This window comes from Arvicola amphibius, chromosome 7 (assembly GCF_903992535.2).
Source record: "Arvicola amphibius chromosome 7, mArvAmp1.2, whole genome shotgun sequence".
Lineage (NCBI taxonomy): Eukaryota > Metazoa > Chordata > Mammalia > Rodentia > Cricetidae > Arvicola > Arvicola amphibius.
The window spans coordinates 107,096,182-107,120,099 of record NC_052053.1 but is presented as its reverse complement, the minus strand read 5'-3'; the positions used below and the strand labels follow the sequence as shown (position 1 = coordinate 107,120,099).

Here is a 23,918-nt window from a genome sequence, read left to right as displayed (position 1 = left end):
TATGTTATTCAGTAATAACTAGCTGACATTTAATAAGTCAGTAAATTTCATTATAAAAATAAGAGAAACCAAGATATTTGCTAATAGGAAACTTGTTTTATGATAAGGTTTCACTTTATATCCCTGGCTGGCCTGGAGTTCTATATGTAGACCAGGCTGGCTTTGAACTAGTGGAGATGCACCTGTGTTTATCTTCTGAGTGCTGGGATTAAAGGAGTCTGCCACCATGCCCAGGCCAGGAGGAAGTTTTACTTAGAAGTTACCGAATGTGAGCTTAGTGTTTTTGCATCAAATTTTGTATCTAATAAGAAAAGATAGCCAGACACAATGGTGCATGCCTTTAATTCCAGTATTTGGGAGGTAGAGACAGGGAGATCTCTGTGAGCTTGAGGCCAGCCTGGTCTACATAGTGACTTCTAGGACATTCAGAGCTACATAGTAGGATCCTGTCTTGGAAAAAACAACAACAACAACAACAACAACAAAACAAACAAACAAAAAGAAAAGGTTAGGTAAATAGGTCTGTTTGAACTTTGACTAAGACAAAACCCAGTAGGCTTTAAGTAAGTCATTTCCTTAGATATAAAGTATCACTCCACAGTTGATATTTATCTCTGTACAGAGTATTCTTGAGTGATCATCATTGTCTTGGCACATAGTCAGAACCTTTTCCCATAAAATGTGTGCACTTGGTTTATTTTCCCCCTCTTCTGAAATTCTAAAACATTTCCAGACATTTCAGAGAATAGGAGAGGCAGAGGGCCAGATTATTCCCTGGGGCCCTTACAACCTTGTGACCTTGAAGGAATTCAGTCCTATCTCTTGTGCACAGAAGTCTTGAAGACAAGGAATTTGTCCTATCTCAAAGGAATCAAAACCACATCTTTTCTGGCAGTAAATGTTTTTAAGATTACTCAGATCCTAATTATGGCTATTTTACAGTGGAGTTACCATGTATTTTACTTTGAAATGCATAGTAGTTTAGTGTGTGTGTATAAAGAAATGAGGCAGGTTACTAGAAATACCATCTCCTTCAGTGAGCTGACTCCTGCTGAAAATAGATGCAAAACATGGTGGGACATATGTGCTTGACTGCATAGCTGAAGAATTGCTGAGATCTTGTTTGATTTCCAGGTTTTAACTAAAATAAACCACATTCATGATTTTGACAGGTGATATCTTTGGAGTAAATATAAGTTCCTTTCAGGCCAGGTGTGGTGGCAGATGCCTTCAGTCCTAGTGTTTAGTGGACTGACGCAAGAGGTTAATTTGGGCTAGTCTCACACAAGGAATAACAAACCAATAATAATGATTAGATCTTTTCTTTTGTTGCTGAATTTATTGGGTTTGTTCTTTGACTCTAGGATTTAAACTCCAGTTTTGAATCAGTTTACTAGTCACGTATCCAGCACTTTTTCATGAAAGCAACTTCTTCAAAAGGTGGATTTCTGTTTCTGTTTTTACCCTTTTTTTTTCTTAGTCAGTGTTCTATTGCTTGATGAGACACTGTGAACAAGGTTTTTCTTATAAAAGAAAGCATTTAACCAGGCAGTGGTAGTGCACGCCTTTAATCCCAGCACTCAGGAGGCAGAGGCAGGTGATCTCTGAGTTCAAAGCCAGCCTGATCTACAGAGAAAATTCTAGGACAGCCTGGGATACACATAGAGAAGTGCTGTCCTGTGGATGGGGATGGGGAGGAGAGGGAGGAAGGGGGGAAGAGAGGAGGGGGGATTGGGGAGTTGCTTGTAGGTTCAAGGGTTAGTCCATTGTCATTGTGGTAGGCATGAAGGCATGGTGCTGGAGAAGTAGCTGAGAGCTGCATCCTGATCCATAGGCAGCAGGCAAAGGGAGACCTTGGGCCAGGTATGGACTTTTAAAACCTCCAAGTCTATTCCAGTGACATAGTCCTTCTAATCCTTCTCAAATAGTGCTACTCCCTGGTGACTAAGCATTCAAATATATGAGCCTATGGGAGTCGTTCTTATTCAAACGACCACACACTGTTAACTCTGACCATTTTTTTTGCTGTTTAGGTTAACTAATATAAATGAGAAACTAGGTCTAAACCCATCTATTTATGAACTAGGTAACAATTAAGCTGTGTAAAGTAGTGGGATAAGGTCATCACTTTAAAAATATTTTATTTCTTGCATTTCTCAAACTATGTTAAGATTATAAAGGAGACACAACAAGCAGAAGAGCAGACATGCAGTGCTATAGTTAGTGGTGGAGAGTTAGCTGCTTATGATTAAATGCTAGGACAGATTAGCCTGTCAATCACAGAATTCCTCTGTTTTCTTACTTGTAGAATATGGTGTATATATATATATATATATATATATATATATATATATATCATATATATGTGAATTATGAAAGTAATTTGTCAAGATCCATTTTTGTGGTGGTACACTTAGAACACCCCATGCTTCTTTGGCATCGTACCCAAAGTTTACTGGCTGGCCACCTTACCCTGGTTCTACCACAGATTGTGATTCTATCTCAGGGTGTAGGAGAATTAGAAAACACAAGGTTTCTGTCTATTTAGAAGATATTTCTGTGCAAGAAAAATAATTGTTATTTAATAAAATGATTAATTTTAACCTTTGAAATTGAAATATAGCTAAAGTCGAATCCTTACCAGAGTTATCATTATCTTAGTAATTTTAACTCTATAACTGAACTTTTTAAAGTGGACATTTCTGGTCTTAAGGTAGGGTGGCCTGTAGTAATAAGCGAGCAGGCCTGCTTATCGTCCCACCCTGGCTCCCGCACGGCTAGCTTTATACGCGAAATAACAACACACTGTATTCTTTTAAACACTGCCTGGCCCATTAGTTCCATCCTCTTATTAGCTAATTCTCACATCTCTTGCTTTAACCCATATCTAATAATCTATGTAACACCACGAGTGGTGTCTTACCGGGAAAGATTCAGCATGTCTGACCTGGTGACTGGCTCAGAGAGCAGAGAAGCATGGCATCTTATTAACTTCCCTTCCCAGCATTCTGTTCTGTCTACTCTGCCCACCTAAGGGCTGGCCAATCAAATGAGCCAGGCAGTTTCTTCATTAACCAATGAAATCAACTCAAACAGAAGACCCTCCCACATCAGTGGCCACTTCAAACCACATATGTGGGAAAGTATAGCTCAGTGTTAGGACATCAGCCTGGTGCACAGGCCTCGAGTTCCATTCCTAGTCCAGAAGCAAAGCACAGAACAGACATGTGGGTCTCAGAGAGAGATGATGGGTTACAGAGTAAAAGCACCAGAAATCCATATATTCAAACTGGTAACAAGCACTATCTGAGTGTATTTGTCTTCTACAAGTCTCTACTTTCCTAATCTAAAATTTCCAAAGTCCCTATTCCTCCAACTTCAGTCTTAGTCAGTGCTCTCCTGCTGTGAAGAGACACAACCGTGGCAGCTCCTATAAAGGAGAGCATTAAACTGGGGCTTACTTGCAGGTGAGAGGTTTAGTCTGCTATGATGGCAGGAGGCATAGTGGAATGCAGGCAGACATGATACTGGAGAGGTGGCTGAGAGTTCTACATTTGAACTGGCAGACAGCAGGAAGAGAGAGACGCTGGGCCTGGCTTAAACATTTGAAATCTCAAAGTCCATCCCCAGTGACACACTTCCTCCAACAAGGCCACACCTACTCCAGGAAAGGATACACCTCTTAATAGTGCCACTCCCTCGTGACTATGCTCTTATGGGGCCATTCCTGTTTAAGCCACCACATCATCTTTGTGTTTCAGTTTACGTGAGGATACCTGCATACAAGCCAGAGTGTAACCTTATGAGGAAAGACTTTTCTCTGGAACATTTATGGGTTTTAAAACAGATGATTTTTTTGTTTTGTTTTTAAAGGAAGTTAAAGATTTATTTATTATGTATATAGTGTTCTGCAGTATGCCTGCAGACCGGAAGAAAACACCAGATCTCATTACGGATGGTTGTGAGCCACCATGTGATTGCTGGGAATTGAACTCAGGACCTCTGGAAGATCAGCCAGTGCTGAACCATCTCTCTAGTCCATAGACAATTATTTTAACTTCAGTTTCTGTATGAAAATTTATGCCTTTGACTTAAAAAAGGGGGAAATACAGATCATCTAGGGAAAATATAAACAGTTAAGTCAGTTCTTTTTTTTAAAGATTTATTATGTATACAACATTTTGCCTCCTTGTATGCTTGCATGCCAGAGGAGGGCGCCAGATCTCACAACAGAATGTTGTGAGCCACCATGTGGTTGCTGGGAATTGAACTCAGGTCTTCTAGGAAGAGCAACCAGTGCTCTTAACCACTGAGCCATCTCTCCAGCCCTTAAGTCAGTTCTTTAAGAATGAACTAAATAGAAGGCTAGAGAGATGGCTCAGTCATCACTAAGCCTGGCCACTTGAGTTCAATCCTCAGGACCTGCATGGTGGAAGGAGAGAACCAACTCCCGAAATTTGTCCTTTGCCCTCAATATGTGTGTGTTGTTTGCACACACACAGCAAATGAGTGTGTAATAAAAAGTTAGATCTCGCAAAGTTTACCAGCAAGGATGCCTTTCATACTATAATCATATCTGTTGGCAGGCACTGTTTTTAGTAAATTGTAATTCTGTCAGCAATTCTTTTGTTTTGTGTGTGTATATTTTATACATGTGAGTGCATGTGGGGGGCTCCATGGGGAGACTAGAAAATGACCTCAGGTGTCCTTACTTCAGCTAGGCTAACTGGTCAGAAAGCTCTTAGGATCTGCCCATCTCCACGTGGTCGCTGGCATCATTGGCCACATCCAGCCTTTCCGTAGGTGCTGGGGACTCAGCGTGTGCAGCGAGAACTGAGCCATCCTCGAGTCCCAACTCTCACGTCTTTAAATCCAAAGAGAAAGGGATCATTCAAGGCTCAGCAGGCTTGTATAGACTGTGACACCCTGGTTCAGGCCGGAAGTGAGTACACAGGAAAATATTGAAGAACTACGACATTTCTCAGAAAAACTACCTCAAAGTTCTAATGACAAAAGGCAACACAGGAAATGTCTTTAATAAAAAGTTCTTTCTTAAAAGATGTTAGCATGGAACCACAATTATAGTTAAATTACTTTAAGCTGGAACACCAGTTGCTTGTAAAATATGTAATAGAGCCGTGAAACTGCGAATGTGTGCATATGTGTATACACGTGGATGGGGACTCATGCGTGCATATGTGTACACACGTGGATGGGGACTCATGCGTGCATATGTGTACACACGTGGGATGGGGACTCATGCGAGCAGAAGGGTGGAAGGGAGCTCAACCACCAAAGGTTACCCTAAGTCTGATTGTCAGCTCAGAAGCCACAGCTGGGACACGGGCACTTCTTCCTGTTACTGTAATTGCAGTGATGCTCTATTATCTAGGAACCCGGGAAAGTACTTAGGTAGCAGTTTAGTTCTCTTGGGAGCCTTTCATGCCATCCAAACTTAGGCAACCCTGGAAGTCTGTGTTGGGTATTTTCTAATTACTGTGTCAGCATGATCAGTCATCTAATTGTGCCAGTTTCCTGAGAGAGTGTAGTTTGTGTTCATAGCGCTCTGAAGGAAGCAGCACCGAATTAGTTTTTGTATACCCATTATTTCTGTGGTGTCGCAAAAAATGTATATTCAGCAATTGAAATATTTATTTTTGCCAAACAACAACAAATCCCCCACCAAGGTCAACACTGCTTCAAACTGCAATTAATGAATGTAAGAGTTTGGAAATGAAAACTTTGTTTAGTGTGAGGAAAAACCATTCTCTCAACTGTATCCACACGGCTTCTTATTTGTGTCAACTGTGGGTGACTGTGTCTGTCTGCTGTGAATTCTCTGGGGCAGGGCTCTGGCTTTGTTGAATGAGCCAATTGTTTTCCTTTGTGTTGCCCATCTTGTAAGTGCCCATCTGGTTTGTATCAGACTGTTTTCACAGCCAGCAAGTGCTGCCTTCCCTTACCCTGCACTCTGGGGCTGTGTGCGTGTGCGGCGGACAGCCGTGCCGGCAGGGCCCGTGCAGCGGGGCCTCACAGCTTGGAGCTGTTATCAGAGGATTGGTGGCGCAGAGCCTGGACAGGCCTTATTCCCATTGGTGTCGTGTGCAGCGAGCAGAAACCCAGCCTCCTGCCCCGTGCCTGAAGCTTACAACAATGGCAGATCGTTCAAGCTCCCGTTTTAGGACATGGAATGTTGTTGTTCTTACTTTCTAGTGGCTTCCTGTGTGTGGAAGCTCATTTTTCATTCTTTGACTCCTCTAAAAGTTACCAGGTCCAGCCCTAGGGAGTAGAACTGGTCACGGTGTCAGATTTAATGTTTGTTCTCAAATTTAGTGCGAAGTGGTTAGTGTTGCAGAAATCACCATTAAGACAGCACGGATGATGCCATGGAGTTTTAGTGATAATCGCAAGCCATAGTTGGTAAGAAATTTTCATACTTAGGAAGGGGCTGCATCTCAGAAAATAGGTTTTTCTGTCTGTAGATTATATAAGCTTTAGCTCTAACTTGCTTTGTAAATGTTAGTCATTTTGCCTTCAGCCTCTGTAGCTGCCAAATGTCACTTATAAGAACATTGCAATAGAGACATTTTCCTGCACTGTGACCGAGTTTAGTGTTGTCAGTTGAAATCACAGGAGTTAGTGTAGAGTAAGTGACAGTTATGCTCGAGTGTAGTTACAGTGCCATCCCCCAGCAAACTGTTTTGCACAAAAAGTAAAGTATGTGTGCAGAACATATTAAGATTTCAGAAATCTTTCCAGATTAGTTAAAATTAGTTTGTTTTTATTTCCTTTTTGTCTTTTTTCTTTTATAATTTGTTTTTAATTACATCAAGTAGCTAATTGTCAAAGTTAAATGGATAGTAGTAAGTTGTGTGAGAATCAATATGGCAAAAGTAATAACTCCTCTTTGCTTCAGAAGGGCTTGTGCATACTACGCTAGAGTTTAAGGGAGCATTTAGTTGGTCGGTTTGTTGTTTTTAAGTAGGGTTTCTCTGTGTAGCACTATCTATCCCAGAACTCGCACTGTAGACCAGGCTGGCCTCAAACTCAGAGATCCACATCCTTCTGCCTCCTGAGTGCTGGGATTAAAGGCGTACACCACTGCCTGGCAGGAGCTCCTGTTTGTATTCAGTTTAGCAGTAACAATGTTAAGTCATCATTAAGAAATAGTTAAAAACGCAATTGTATTCCCCCTAATTGCTGAAGCTAACCTATTGGTTTTTCCCAGTTTTAATTTTTTATGTATGAATAACATATATGCACAGAGAAAAGTACTGTCGCTCGAAGAAACAGCCCAAGCAGACCACACTTGCACAGCCAGTGTCCCACTGCAGAGAGCCGCGTGTGGCACCAGGGTCCTAGTTCCCTCTCTGTCATATCCTCCATCCACAAGGATGCAACCACTGTTCTGACTTTTTTGATTTTGCACTTTATGTAATTTATGTGTGCATGGCATCTTTCACAGGTGCTGTGTGATGTTTTACTCTTGATTTTCTTAGGGCCACCACCTGGCTCCCAGACAAATCCCACACAGATACTTTTCTTAGTTAAAAACTTGTGACCTTAGCTCGGCTTGTTTCTTGCCCACTTTTCTTAACTTTAATTATCCCGTCTACCTTTTGCCTGTGGGCTTTTATCTTTCTCTATTTCTGTATACCTTCCCTTTGCTTCTTTCTCTGTAGCTTGCTGTGTAGCTGGGTGACTGGCCCCTGGCATCCTCCTCTTCTTGCTCTCTTGTTTCTTGTTCTCTCAGAGTTCTCCTTCTGTTTATCCTCTCTGCCTGCCAGCCCTGACTACCCTTGCTTCTGCCTCGCTATTGGCCATTTAGCTCTTTATTAGACCACCAGGTGTTTTAGACAGGCAGAGTAACACAGCTTCACAGAGTTAAACAAATGCAGCGTAAACAAAAGTCACACACCTGAAAATAATATTCCCCAACACATAGGCAAATCTATTGTAAACTTTTAAAGATTCTTTTCTTTTTAAAACTGTTATGGCATGCTTTTCTAAAGAGTTGTCTAGGAGGAATTTGTTTTAGTAGCTGTCTCATAGGCTCTTGAGCCAACAGGAAGTCCACTGTAGATAAAGCTGTCTACTAAAACATGGTTTCTCAGTTCTCAACCAGATTTTAGTGATGGAATGTCCCTCTAGACATTCTTGCCCCTAAAAGGCAGGCAGACCATGTCATAACAATGCAGAGTAATGCATTTACGTACTTAACTGCTTTTTAATGAGTTCCAATAATTAAATGTACATTATTAAAGTAAATCATGGTCTGTATTGAGAGTAGATGGTGAGTTGTCAATTTCCTGAATTAACCAGCAACTTCTTGGCAGTTGGATAAAAGCTTTTGTGTTACCAGATGCTATTCTGAAAAGTGCTATTATTTGAGTTGATGTACCTACTTAGACACAACCAACAAGCAACTTAATTCAAAAGATTGCTTGTTTTAAAACACTAACATTTTTAATGTATTTTTAAATACCCTATTAATAGTCTTAGATTTTTTTTTGTGTGCACGAGCTCAAATTTGTATTAAAAATCTGTCTTGAGTGTCTTTAATTTTGTCTTCTTATTTGTTTTAAATTCTGAACATTCATTTCAAAATCCGTGCTTTGTTTTAGGAATGAAAAAGTTTGTGTTTTAAGAGGCTTCTTCCACATACCCCTGTTATATAGTAAAGACTTGTAGACGTAATTTTTGTCCTGTGAACCAAATAACCACACAGGGATTTATCAGTTATAAATGCTTAATCTATAGCTTAGTCTGGTTACTGACTAGCTCTTACAACTTAAATTAGACCTTATTTCTTATCTAAGTTCTACCACGTGGCTCACAAGTACCTTTTTTTCCCTACATAGCGTGTTCATCTTGCATCTCCCTGTGGCTTCTGTTGACTCTGCTTTTTTCCATCCCTGCACTTCCCCCACCTCCATCCACAAGTCCCACTTAACCTCTTCCTGGCCAGTTATTGGCCATTTAGCTCTTTATTAAACCAATGAGAGCAACATATCTTCATGGTGTACAAAAAGATTGTTCCACAACACACAGCCCTGCAAAGTTGTTTTGTTTAATAATATTGAATGATAGATTGTTTTGTTTTAGGTTTTAAAAACTGTTCTGTGTGGTTGTTTTACCCATATATATATGTGTGTGCAGCATGTGCCTGTTGGCTGTCCAGAAGACATCAGGTCCCCTGGAACTGGAGTTGTGGATAGTTGTAAATCGCCATGTGGTGCGGGGAATCAAACCCGGCCGCTCTCCAAGAGCAGCAAGTGCTTTTAACCACTGAGCCACCTTTCCAGCTCCTTTTTATTTTAAAGTGTGTGTGTGTGTGTGTGTGTGTGTGTGTGTGTGTGTGTGCGCACACGTGTGTTGGTGGGTGGGTCTTGTGATACTGGGAATGTGTGGTAGGCAAGCCCTATACTACTGAACTATACATATTTGTACCTCATACTTTACCTTACTTTTAATTAATATTGTAAGGCTATAAGACTGACTGATTACTTAAAAGACTAAAGTTCTGAAATAAGGTGTTTGGGAGAAGCCAAGTACGGACCAGTGGTCCATCCCAGGACACCTCTGTGTGCCTCGATGAAGCACTTCAGCCAGAGTTCCATTTCCCAGTGTCAGGTCACTCGCTCTTTATTCTGTGCTAGCTTCAGTCCTCTATATACAAGCTAGCGAGTCTGTTCCAAGTTATACTCACAGTATATATAATGCACTTATGCATTATATAACTCACTTTCCAGTCAGTACTACCCACTGAAAATTCCTATAGAAATATATGGATCAAATAGACATGTCATTCATCCTTTGACTACAATACCGGGACATGTTGCTTTTTCCGTTTTGAGCAGCCCAATAAGGAGCCTACAAGCCTGGCACTGGCTCTCGGGTTGCACAGACCTGACTGTTAGGGTGTCGTTCCTCTTGTAACCTTGAGCTGTAAAGCACAGTAGTTGCTCTTCAGGATGCCCAGCTCCTAACACATAAGAGCTATAAAACTACTTGTTGGAATAGATTGCAGTCAGCTCTGACACCGACACGGTGGAGTATTTTATTGTTGGTGGTATTATGGTTATCATTATTATTTAATGGATTCTTTCTTAGTTCGGGTGGAGGGGTATTTTGTATTTTTTTAAAAAAGAATTCTCTCATTCTTTCTAATATTAAAGTTTTTATTTTTATATTTTATGTGTATCTGTATTTCGTCAGTATGTGTGTAAGTGCAGTGTATGTGCCTGGTGCCCTCAGAGCCAGAGAGGAGCCAGAGCTCCCGGAAGAAGAGTTGCAGGTGGTTGTTGCGCCTCAGGAGGTGCAGTAGGAGACCCTTTGAAGGTCATGTGTAACAAGGGCTCTCAACCCAATGGCTTAGTTTGGGTTTATTGCTTTAAAGAGACACCATGACCAAGGTAACTCTGATAAACACATTAAGTTGAGGGGGATCACATACGGTTTCAGAGGTTTAGTCCATTATCATCATAGTGGAGAGCATGGTGGCGTGCAGGCAGATATGCTGGAACTGAGTCCTCCTTTATTCATTGACAACAGGAAATCAACCGACTACCACAGCGAGGGAAGCTTGAGCAAAAGAGACCTCACTCCATTTGTTTTTTTTTGTTGTTGTTTTTTTTTTGTTTTTGTTTTTACCACCACATTCCACTAAATTCCCTAAAGGCTTATAGCCATATCACAATGCAAGAAAAAAAATGCATTCAGTTCAACTTCAAAAGTCCCCATAGTCTCTAACAGTCACAAACTTGTTTCAAAGTCCAAACAAAGTCTCTTCTGAGACACCTGGCAATCTCTTAACTGTAATCCCCTATAAAATCAGATCACACACTTCCAACATGTATGGCACGGGATTTATATTACCATTCTATAATTCTGGGAGGGGAGCATAACGAGAAAATAGTGGACCAAAACAGGACCAAAAACCAACTGGGCAAGCTCTAAACTCTGCATCTCCAGGTCTAATGTCAGAATGTGCTTCAGACTCCAATTCCATTCAGCTTTATTGACTGCAGCACACTTCTTTCTCTTAAGCTGGTTCCACTCCCTGTTAGCAGCTCTCCTTGGCAGGTATCCCATGCATCTGTAACATCTTGGGTTCTCCAAGGCAATTCAGGCTTCAATTTCATAGCTTCACACAGTGACCTCTCTACTGGGCCTCCATTCAGGGACACCCCCATACAACAGCTTTATTCCATAACTCCTTTCTTCGATCCTTACCCCCAAAGTCAGAATACTGTGGCCAAAACTGCTTGTGAACATGGCCCCTTCCTTCAGTTACATCTTCACGAGCTTTCTTTCCTTCGCTGCCTAAGCTTGGCTGTCCTGAAACTTGCTCTTTGGACCAGGCTGGCCCCAGAGCCAGAGATCCACCAGCTTCTGCCTTGCCAGTGCTGGGATTAAAGGTGTGCTCCACCACACGCAGCTCCTAGCTTTCCTTTAGCTTTTCTTTAATTCCTTTCCACAAGTTGGAAACATAGCTGGATGGGAAATTGGCCTGATATCACCACTCCCTTTATTCCATTTCGTAATTCATTTTTCTCCTTGAACATAGGATTTAGCTCCCTTCCACTCCTGATGTTCTTTTTCTCCTCAAAATTTACTTTCTGGAATTTACCCTGCTCAGCTTGCTTCTTTTCATTATGAATCTTCATTAGAGTTACTACTAATAACCACATAACGAGTCCATACTAGGCTGTTTTGAGATTTCCTATGCCAACAGAATTAATCCAAAACTCTTTACTTTTGCCTCAGGCAGACTCTTTGGACATGAGCAAAAGGCTTTCTTCACCAAAATATTACAAGAATGATCTCTAGGGAACATACTGAAATTCTTCTCCTCTGAAGCTTCTTGAGTCAGCCCGCCATAGTTCAAATAACTCTTAACACCGCTGTCTTCATGATCCTACTAGTATAGCCCATCTATCAGTGCTTAAAGCCTTCGCCACTTTCCAAATCCAAAGTATCAAAATCTAATCTTCTAAACAAACACATGGTCAGGCCTATTACAGCAATATCCCAGTCCCTGGTACGAACTGTCATAGTTTGGATTTTTATTGCTGTGAAGAGACACCATGACCGTGACAACTCTTATAAAGAAAGTATTTAATTGAGGGGGGGCCCATTTACAGTTTCAGAGGGTCAGTCCATTATCATCATGGCGGGGAGTATGGTGGTGTGCAGGCAGACGTGGTGCTGGAGCTGAGAGTGCCAAATCTTGACTCGGAGGTAATAGGAAGTTGGCTGAGTGTTACACTGAGGGAAACTTAAGAAAAAGACATCAAAGCCTGCCTCCCCACCCCACCCCCCAGTGGTACATTTCCTCCAACAAGGCTACATCTCCTAATAGGCCACTCCCCTGGGGAACCATTTTCTTTCAAACCACCACACCTGAGCACCTTTCAGTCTTTCTCTCTTGTGTTTATGATAGCAGCACCAACAGCCGTGATGGCATTTGTACACTTCCTGTACGTAGCCATCTGAGAGAATCTTTAGCCTGGTTCTAGGGAGTGTGCTGGGAGGAAGGACAGCCTCTTGGACACTGTAGTTCTTAGTGGAAGGGCCTCTGCTGCCCACTGACATTTGTTTCCAGTCTGTTAAGCCAAAAGGACAGACAGTAGCTTCTTTCCTTCTCTGGAGACTTGGGCAGAATGGAGGTGAGCAGAGGTACGTCACAGTAAACACTGTTAGTGCAGGTCTCAGGAATAGTGTCAAAGACAGGTGTTAAATTTTGTCCTCTTTGCAGATTTTGAATATGTAAGTAATTTAAATGTACCATTCTCTTGTCTTCATAAAACCCCATTTTCATTCAGAGATATCCTTTTAAAGCTTTAGTTTCTCTTTTTTGATTTGTTCTATGCCTGTCATACTTTAAAATACTAATTTTCAGATGTTTTATATATATGTATATACATATATATGTAAATAAACTATATATAATATAGTTTAAACCAGTGGTTCTCAGCCTTCCTGACTCTGTGACCCTTTAATATAGCTCCTCATGTTGTGCTGACCCCAACCATAAAATTATTTTTGTTGCTACTTCCAAACTAATTTTGCTACTGCTATGAATCATAATGTAAATATCTGTGTTTTCAGTGGTCTTAGGTGACCTCTGTGAAAGGGTTGTTCTACCCCTAAATGGGTCACAACCCATAGGTTTGAGAACTCCAGGTTTGAACTGAATGTTCACAGACAAAATGTGTGGCCTACAATAATGAAACGTGTAGTGTTTCTAATCTTTGTAATGTCTTTTAAAACCAGCATCTCAGTCTAGAGCCTTTTGCGTGTGTTGCTCAGGTGTAAGGCATCAAGCCTGGGCTGATTCTTACAGTGTTGCTCACTTACATCTTATAACGTCCACCTGGAATTCGTGTGGAATGAAAGCTTGAGCAGCAGCTGGATGGCTTTCTGCCTGAGGCTGCTCCCCACTGATGACCTGAGTTCAGTCTTCGGGACCATGGGGAGGAAGGAGAGAAATGACTACCAAAAGCTGTCCTCTGACCTCCACACATGCCCCCAACACACACACACACACACACACACACACACACACACACACACGTCAAAATTTTTAAAGAAGCTTGAGTGGCAGCTTTTTTGAATCATAGAGAAAATGCTAAAAGGAATACTGATTGTACTTTATGACACATTTTCTTCGTGACTGCTCTGTTCCAAGGGTCTGTTTGAAGCAGCAGTTGGTGGTTGTCGACTGGCTGTATTTTGAAGTGCAGGTTAACAGCATGTCATCAGTGTGGTCCAGTTCTTGGTGTTCCCGGCAGTTTGTTGGCCTGAGAACCTTAGGTTAAATAGCCTTATCGAAAATGCTTGGGACCAGGAATGGTCTGGTTAGATTTTTGAAATCTCAGAATATTTGTATATACATAATGCAAACTAGGGATGATACTCTTGACTAAACATGAAATCAAATTGTATTTCATACGTACCTTACCTCAGAGGTTGGAGATTATTTTACACAATATTTTTAGTGCACACGTACCTTGGTCACGACATGCTGTCAGATTTTGCTTATTTTTGGAGCACTTTGGTTTTCAGAGCTTGGATTAGGAAACTCCAGCCTATATGTGAGCCACAAATTGTTTCACTTCTCTCTGCTTTCCTTCTTTACCATGAAAAGAGATCCCGTGGATTTTATTGAATTGCTCTTCCCTTGGCTCAATGGTATGTTTCCCTTTGCTGTATGAGAACAGGTTGTTTCTAGTGGTGGCCTAAGCTGGCTAGGGAAAGGGGAGAGTCTAAACTTTTTCTTGTGAAGTCTTTAGGTAAGGGAATGTGAACTATAACCTTCTAAGAAACAGCTCATGAGTTTCTTTCCCTTCTTAAAAACTGGGTTAATTTTGTGTGTGGCTGCAGTTGATGCGTGGCCCTCTGCTTCTCTTCCACCCGTTTATAAAGATAAGCATCTGTCGGGCAAGGTCCTATCTCCTGACAGTCATTACATTCATGTGTTTGACTTCCTTTACTTTGAGGGCACCTGATCAGGTTTTTGTTGACCCGCTTTTATGAGAGGAACTATGGGAATGAATGATTTGGCCTGAATTCTTTTTTATGAGTAGGAATTGTGATTATTTCTATGCTTAGCTGTTTTTTTTTTCTGGGAAAAAGGACAAAACTGTGTTTTAACGTAGCTTCACTGGACGCTGCAGGCAGTCCACAGTATGGGCCCAGTTTGTGTCTTGCCTCTGTATGTGCAGGTGAGATTGCTATGCTAAAGGTCTACAATTTGGGGCTCTTAAGGCTTTTTCTACTTTCTTACCGAGGCTGGTGCCCATTTTTTACTCTGCTGCGGTGTGTGCAGACTCATCCAGAGTTAAGAACCTTAGCTCTCTAGAAGGTACATTAGGGACAGGAAAGGAAGCCTTTATCCATTTGGAAAGTTTGTAAAATGCTGAATTTAAAGCCGCAGGTGTGGTGGCCAGGGCAGTGAGGGCAGTGTCAGGAGAATTCCATCTGGGGCAGGTTATTTGTTGGGACAGGATAGTGTTTAAACTTTGAAGTCAGTTTTAAACAACGTGAAGCAGCTGGAAGCTGGCATAAGAAGAAACAAACCCTTCACATTAACTATTGCTATTAGAGGAAAGGAATTGGAGTTGTTTTCACAGGTGCCTGGGCATTCATTTTTCCTATCTGAGCTACCTTATTTTATCTTAAATTACAAATTTTAATATAAGCATTTGTCGATTCATTTGAAAAACAGAAGCAGTAATAAATTCAAGAATTGTAGGGCTTGTATGTCTAAAACATACTTTAGAATAAGATACTGAAAACTAATGAGATAGCTCAGGCATTAGAAGCTGAGGCACACAACCAAGTGGACACAATAAGATATTATAACTATTAAAATACCCTTTTAAGGGTGAGAGATAAATGTGACTAGTGATTCTGAATAGTGAGAGCCAATCAAACATTACCCATGACACGGAGTGTCACATAACCAGCCAGCCCATCAACACATGTAACATTTGTTCTCAAGCACTGATAGGGTGTTGTAAAACCTGCAGGCCGGGTTAAGTATGTGAGGAGAATTTAATGCAGCAGGAGAGTTTAGCAGCTGCTTGTACACAAGGGATTGAAGCAGGAGCAGATGAGACCAAGGTGGACAGGAAAAATGCTTCCAGAGCTTAATAAAACACTGCTCAAATGCTGTAACATTTTCAGACAACTGGGAAGCCACTGTGTTGCTAGGAATAGTTGCTAATTTTGAAAACAGGATTTGGAGTATGAATGCAAGCACAATGTTAGAAGAACCCATAGGTCCTCAAGGAGGACGTCTTGGAGGATTTCAAGATCAAGTATGTGTCTAGCATCGTGCTAGAACTTAGTAGAAAACAGACCCAAATGTGGCAGTCCTTGGCCCAGTGGAGCATGTGTTTAATAGAATGGTAGACTCAAAAGCTAGTTGGTCTGGGTATAGTGGTGCACTGGGGAGGCAGAGGCAGGCTGATCTCTGTGAGTTTAAGGCCAGCCTGATCTATATAGTGAGCCCCAGGACAGCCAGGGCTATGTAGCAAGACCCTGTCTCAAAACCCAAAAACAAAACAAGCTTGTGAACCTGCTGTGCTAGTCACTCAGGCAGCAAGGACTCTTAGTCCCTATCCTAGCTATTGAGGAAGGGACAGACACATAAAGGACTAATTACAGTACAGCTTGGTGAATGGTGCAGTCAAGTTGCACCCAGTATTGATCAGAGAGACAACTCCTGAGGTTTTTACCATTACTGCTGGGAAAAGTGCAGAGGGTGGATTCAGTTGCCTTGGATGGGGGCAATGAATGAATGGCTTATAGGAATAAAATAAAATGGAAAAAGAAAAACATGAAGTTGAAGATATAGGAGGTGGGGAGATCTGGGAGGATTTTGGGGTGACTATGGTCAAAATACATTATATGAAATGTTCAAAGAATTAATAAAATGGTCACAGACCTTTTTAAGATACTGAAAGCTGTGCCTTTCTCCTCCCCAAACTGTGCCTAGTTTCATAGTTATATGGTGTTCATTCCCCTGGGCTAATTAGGATCCTCCATGGACCTGGATTAAAGATTATTACAGTTGCTTCTTTTAAACTATATTTTAATGCCTAGTTTATAAGAAACTAGTCTTTATTCACAACTAGAAAAAGCCCAAATGATGGCAATCAGAAATCTCACCATGGCACAGTCATCTTGTAGATCACCATAATTCATAAACGTGTCCTGAGCTGAGACCCTGTGCCAGGATGCGGCATTTGTGAGGCTGTTGTCCTCTTTGAACTGCCAAGAAAAAGGCTACTCTCTTTACCTCAGTTGTTTTTGGAGGCAGTGCTTTGTTTGGGGTCCTTCTAGCTTTCAGAAAAGCACTAAGATTTAGACCCATCATCCACGACCTGTTGATGAAGTGGGTTCTCTACCCAGAAGTACAAGCACTAGATACATGTATATCTAATATGCATTAAAAATTCTGTATTGAGCCCAGGTGGTGGCACACACCCAGTACCTGGGAGGCAGATGGATCTCTGAGTTCGAGGCCAGCCTGGTCTGCATAGTGAGTTCCAAAACATCCAGGGCTACACAGAGAAACCCTGTTCTGAAAAAACAAACAAACAAATGGTTATTTTTGTGTTCCTTAGTCTTAAAAATCCAGCAGCAGAAAATGGAAAATATTTATGGATTTTCAATATTTCAAAGCAAAATTTTAGTATTTTGAATTTTTCTAAGTATATTAAATTATCTCTCTAGATGTGTCAAATCTAAGGTCTGATTCTGGCATCTTGAGCTTAAATGCATGCCAGGTCTAATGAGACACTGCATAGTCCTGGGATCAAGGAGTCATCTTGTGTTCAGGCCTGGAAACAGCTGTTGAAACAATGACATCATAGTGTAATGATACAGCTGGAAGCTTTAAAGTTAAACTTGAAAGCAACAAATTACATGTAATATAGGTAGAACACGGGCATGTGCTCTTATGGTGATGTAGTAGGATGTTCTGTTCTTCCATCTTCTTCTGCTCTGTGACCGCCATTACCGGGTGTGAATGTTACCCTTTTGTCTGTTAACAGTAATCAAGTGGTGCTTTTTAAAACATCCTAATTTTTAAGTCCTAAAACGTAATTATTTAAAAACTTATGAACTTGAAAAAAATCTTCCGAAGATGTTTATTAACAAATAAAATGGTACATTTTATTGATACAAATTTTATTTACAATGATGTGTACCTATTTGGAGGCCTTCCAGAGTACTTTCCACACAGGGTCTCGGAGCCCAGGCTGCACTCTGGCCCCACCCCCAGCTCCTGAGTGCTAGGATTACAGGGTTCAGCAGCATAGTCGGTGTGTGAAACCCAGGAATCTCTAGCAGACTGGGCGACCGTCCCCACGCTGTTGTCGAGCCTGTTCTTTTATTGTTCTGCTCCTCTATTTAACATGAAGACACTGAACTTTAGAATGGCCAGGTGGCTCGCCACAAATGACAAGGTCAACAACTAGCAATCTGACTTAGTACTACAATATTTTATTAGCTTTTTGACAATTTCATACATAGATTTGGGACAATACACCCATCACCCTTTTATCTCTTTTCCATTTCTGCTGTCTACTTTCTTCTCCCATCTCATCCCCCTACATTTAAACTTCGTGGGGGAAAAAAATCTCAACCTTATGTATGGTACCAAAATTTTTAGTGCCTATTTCTTTTGTAAAATATTGCGGCTAAGGGATCCACAGTAAAAGGAAAAGTATGTTTTATCTCTGACATTTTGAACAACACAAGAAGAGACATTTCCTGTGGGCAGTCCTTATTTTCCTGTCTCCGGTTCTATTTGGAAAGAGAACACCGTCTGTGGGCATGGAGTGCTGAATGCCTTTCTCCTTTGTGCAGGTGGTAAGACAGTCCCGCTCTTCACTGCACACACGTCACCTGCCAAGATGTCTGTGACTCTGCCCTCTGCGAACCTTGACGATTGCTCTCAGTCCCCGAGCACCAGCACCATACAGGGCAATGAGGAGTCCTCGGGGACAGATACCTTCTGAGCAGGAGGGACCAGCACAGCGTTGATGAACACACGTCACTTTGCTTCAGATCATTCACCTAGACTCTTGGTTTGCCTTTGAGCATATTTTTTTGGAGAAAAACATTGCTAATATTTTATTAAAATGAAAGTGTTTTTTAAATATTTGGTAAGGCTTTTGAATAAAGTAAATGTAATTTACTGAGTCTGGCTACAGTTTGTTTTTTAGAAGCCAGGGGTAACATGGAACAGTGAAGAGCATGGCTTTTGACTCTGAGAATTTATCTTATAGGTGTGATTGTCTGTGAACTTACAAAGTCCAAGGTCATCCATCCTAAATGCTATTTTTATAGCATTTCATGGTAATCTGATGTCTGTCCACCAGGACCTAGATGAAGTAATGACACATTTGTTTATTGTGCAATGTAGTTCTAAAAAGAATTTTCAGATGTGTGTATATTGATATGGAATTCCTCTCAAAAGGAGAAACCTGCGTTTTTCTAATTTTTGAGTAAAAATAGTCTTTAACTTATGGTTCTTATGATGTACTTAGGCATCTCTATAAAAAATGATGTCTGTCCACCACAACTGTGTTGTAAGTAGTTCTGTCCAGGTTTACTCCTATGCATTCCTCTGCCAACCACCTCAGATCTTTCTGGAATAAGGAAACTACTCATTTTTCTCCAGGGGAAGTGACTGATGGCTAAGAAGTAGGAGTCAAGGATGACCATAGTTAAGTGAAGCTAATTCTGTGTGTACCTTACGTCTGCTCTGTGCACCTGTATACCTTTCAAACTTGGTTACTACTGTGCTAACAGTTATCTTTCAAAACATCGGTGCACAACTAAAAGAGAGTGAAAAGGTGCCGGACGGTTGTTGCATGCACCTTTAATCACAGCACTCGGGAGGCAGAGGCAGATCTGTGTGAGTTCAAGGTCAGCCTGGTCTGCAAGAGCTAGTTCCAGAACAGGCTCCAAAGCTGCATAGAAAAAGCAGAAAGACACAGGTTTGTAATTAGGTTTAATTTTTGTTCCCATACCTGCTGGTTCTGTGATAGGTAAATGAGCCTGTTCTTATCAATTGCCTTGAGTTAATGCATTTAATAATTATTTTTGAAGAATAAATGATTTGTGATAATGCATTTGTTGGGGTGGTAAGTATTGGGGCTTGTGATGTGGGATTCCCCTCTGTACGCTGTGAATACCATTGGTGAATAAAGAAACTGCCTTGGCCTGTTGATAGGGCAGAACTTAGGTAGGCAAGGAAAACTAAACTGAATGCTGGAAGAAAGGAAGTAGAGTCAGGGAGAAGCCATAGAGCCCTGCCAGAGACAGACATGCTGAAACCTTTCTGTTAGGCCACTAGCCTTATGGTAAAATATAAAATAATGGAGATAGGTTAATTCTAGATGTAAGAGCCAGCTAGCAATACTCTAAGTAATTGGCCAAGCAGTGATTTAAATAATATAGTTTCTGTGTGGTAATTTCGGGAACCAACAAGCAGCCTCCTTACAACAAATTGGCATGCCAACATGGTTAACTAAATCCATGTAAAACCTGAGAAGTCTTAAAAAGGAAGCCTAAACACAAAAGAACAGAGTTAAGCATGGTTTGGTAGCGGCATTTTCTTGGGTGGGCTCTGCTAGAAGCAAGCAGAGGCATGGCTCCTTTAAGAAAGGTTTTCCTGATTCAGTGGTAGCAGAAAAAAAGCTGTGCCATTTTGAAATGTCAGCTTCCTGGGTTGTGCTGTCAGTATGAACTCTGACGAGGTCCGGCTATGGAGCATTTAAATGTGGTTTGTGAACAGAGTACTACAACTTGCTTAATGACAACATAGACAGGCTATATGCCTAAAAATGGGGCTGTGAGCATGGCTCTCAGAGGCCTCAATCAGCTCACCCTGCTGGACTGGGCGGGGCAAGCAGGCAGTGCTATATTTCCCCTAGCAATGGTGCCACTTAAGTTCATAAAAAGAGCTTAGCATTTTAAGAAGTCATTGTGGTCAGAAAAGGATTTCAGATATGCAATAAAGACAAATCCAAGCCGGGTGTTGGTGGTGCACACCTTTAATCCCAGCACTTGGGAAGCAGAGGCAGAAGGATCTCTGTGAGTTCGAGGCCAGCCTGGTCTACAAGAGCTAGTTCCAGGACAGGCACCAAAGCTACAGAGAAACCCTGTCTCAAAAAAAAAAAAAAAAAAAAAAAAGACAAATCCAGATAGAAAGACTCTAAATGAGTCACAATGTTGGCTAAATGTATGTAGGCTTGGGAGAGAGAAGAAAAAGAGTTAAAAAAAATAAAGTCTTTAAAGAGACAGAGTACAGAAAGTCCTAGATTAACAGGAGTAAAGCAAAATAAGCCATGTAAAGATGGAAACTTAACAGAGTCTGGATTATGTATTTTATTGTGTTTTCTTTGAATTTTTTGACTGTGAAAGAGCTAAGTACAGAGAGACATTTCATTGTATGGGCTGCTAAGCTAAACCAGCATGTATATGATAAAGGTATCTTGACTTCAGAATTTGGGTCTAAGGATATGTTGCTTTGGAAAAGAGGTTCTTTTTGTTTTGTCATCCACAGGATGAGAACCAGTGGATTCATTCCAGGCTAATGTGATTTGATGCATCAAGACCCCCTGAAAGGTTGCCATGAACACCCCCAGAAATTACTTTGCCCAACAAAAAGCAGGAAGCAGTATGGAGAGAACTATGCCCATATTCCCAAACATTGTCTATTAATGTTTGTCTACATTTAAAGGGGGATATGAAATGGAGATTTGCATTGGTATGGATCTTAGCTTTATTGATAGAAATTGAAGGTCAGTTTTACTACTTGTATATTTCTGCTCTTGATTAAGGTATTGTGATTGTGCAGCTCATTTAAAAATGTAATGTGTAATTAAGAAATATAGGTAATAAAGAGTCACCTTTAGGGTAAAATGGACAGCTGGAGCAGGACACCCATTGTCTTATTAGATTCTCTCACCTTACCACTTGTTAATTGCTCCAAGCCAAATGTCACTGCCACCCCTTATCTCTCTCACATTCCTTTCTTTGGTAGTACAAACTGCTTTAACTCCTCAGGAACACACTTGGTGGGCACCTTGAATTCTGAAATCTTCCATAATCTCAGTACCCTTGGTGCTACCAACCAGCCCCTCTGCCCAAACATTCACTATGTCTCCCTTCTCTGTAATAGTCAAGTTTATCACTGCTTATCTGCTAGGTGGTCTGAGACTTGTGCCATGGTGTTCCTGTTCCCTAAATTAGGAGTGGTTCCTGGTGAAGAACCCTTGCCAATTCCCATCGCCAAGTTCATAGCTGCACAGCATGGCAAACGAGCATAACTGCAGCTGCAGCCACTGGAACAGCAGGGCTGACTACTTCCCTAGCCATTTACCATTGGCTTTCCTTAAACTTCATCCACGGTTTCCAACAGGTAGCTCAGACTATCCTTACCCTTCAGGGACAAAGGGACTCACTAGCCACTGTAGTATTACAAAACTGGAGAGGGCTGGAGAGGGTGGGATTTACTCACAGCAGAGAGAGGTGGTCTTTGTCTCTTGGGGAAGAATGTTGTTTCTTTTTTTAATATTTATTTATTATGTATACAATATTCTGTCTGTGTGTATGCCTGAAGGCCAGAAGAGGGCGCCAGACCTCTTTACAGATGGTTGTGAGCCACCATGTGGTTGCCGGGAATTGAACTCAGGACCTTTGGAAGAGCAGGCAATGCTCTTAACCACTGAGCCATCTCTCCAGTCCCCAAGAATGTTGTTTCTATGTCAACCAATCAGGTGTAGTGAAGGATAAGACCCAGCAGCTCCAAATGGATCTTCAAAATCAGAAACAGCTTGATACATCTGACCAGTGGATCAATAGTCAGATAGGGAACTGAATGCTGTCTTTCTTAGCCCCTCTTTTCTTATTTCTCTTAGTCCTACTAAGTACACCATCTTATAAACCTCTTGTCTAGATTTCTTCAACAACAAATCCAAAAATTTTCTAACCGGACTATGAACCAGTTACTATTACAGGATTACCAGCCCAGAGCTACAAAGCCAAAGACCTGCAGCATCCAGTTACGTCCCAAGGATGAAAATCAAGATGTCCCAAGAACTTTGACGCCTGAGTTCAGCAGGAAGCAATGTGATGAAAACATTACTCCTTTTCCAATCCCCCTGTTTATGAACAAGCAAAGAAGGGGGGGAATGTAGGGTAAAAGGGACAACTGTAGCCGGAAACCAACCAATCCCTGAGCACCCTGACTCTAAACCCAGAGTCAGAGAAAGAAACACACCCTGTGTTTGAGACTTGGGCCAGGGAAAGAAACATCTTTATCCCTGGACTAAGAACCAAAAACATGTGCCCTGGCTCCGAAACTAGTGTCAAAGAAACACACTTTGTCCCTAGAATTAGAGCCAGTGAAAGAAATATGCCCTGATCCTAAGATTAGAGTCAAAAGCTAAAAGGACCAGTGAAAGAAACACAGTTTGGCCATGAAGGCAGAGCCATCTCTGCCCCTGTTCAACTGCCCAACTGAACCAACCAATCCCTGGGCAGGAAACTGACCAATCACTGAGCACTCTGACTCCGAACCCAGAGCCAGTGAAAGAAACACACCCTGTATGTGAGGCCTGAGCCAGGAAAGAAACATCTTTATCCCTGAACTCAGAACTAAAGATGTGCCCTGTCTCTGAAACTAGTGTCAAAGAAACACAATTTGTCCTTAGAATCAGAGCCAGTGAAAGAAATATGCCCTGGTCCTAAGATTAGAGTCAAAAAGCTAAAAGGACCAGTGAAAGAAACACAGTTGGCCATGAAGTCAGAGCCATCTCTGCCCCTGACCAACTAAACTGACCAATCTCTGAGCAGGGAAAAACTAACCAATCCCCCATCTCCCTGGGAAAATTCTGCCCCTAAGAATTCCTTGTTAAGTGGCAGGGGCCACATTCTCCTGGACTCCTCCTCAAATAAATCTCTTTCTCAAAAGTGTCTTGGGTGACGACGACCTTCGTTTGCTGTTAGAGCAGAAAAACCTGGCTGGGACATTCCTTAGGGAAAGCTGAGAAACCTTGCTGAGATGTTCTCTCGGGCCTCAACAAGGCGGAGCAGAACCTTCCTTGATGCTCCTTAAGGGGGCTGAGCAAGGCCAGCAGAGAAAAATTAACAACTTTTCACCAGAGCTGGAAGAGATTGCCACATTTCTGCAGGGGGCTTCCCTTCAGCAGTGTTAGCAAAAGAAACATCTTGGGCCAGAGAAGAAGCAGATAGATAAGGAAACACAGTAGAACTCAGCTGTAGCGGCTCTCCAGGAGAGGAGCAGGATCCCTATATTCTGCTGGGAGACCATCCCCCACTGCACCCCAGCTTCAGGTATCCTGGCTCCCTGATAGTCAGGACCCCTT

At 41.6% G+C, this 23,918-nt stretch overlaps 1 protein-coding gene across 4 annotated transcripts in view; it reads left to right on the top strand.

Moving 5' to 3' along the window:
- Kiaa0586 (KIAA0586 ortholog) overlaps positions 1–19,714 on the top strand; it is a 93,240-nt gene extending 73,526 nt beyond the window's left edge. For all 4 annotated transcript variants that reach the window (XM_038337702.1, XM_038337704.1, XM_038337703.1 and 1 more), the window contains one exon: positions 18,385–19,714. In XM_038337702.1, the coding sequence (XP_038193630.1) occupies positions 18,385–18,536 (152 nt within the window). In that variant the 3' untranslated portion in view covers positions 18,537–19,714. The remainder of the gene's footprint in view (positions 1–18,384) is intronic.
- The last annotated feature ends 4,204 nt before the right edge of the window (positions 19,715–23,918 follow it).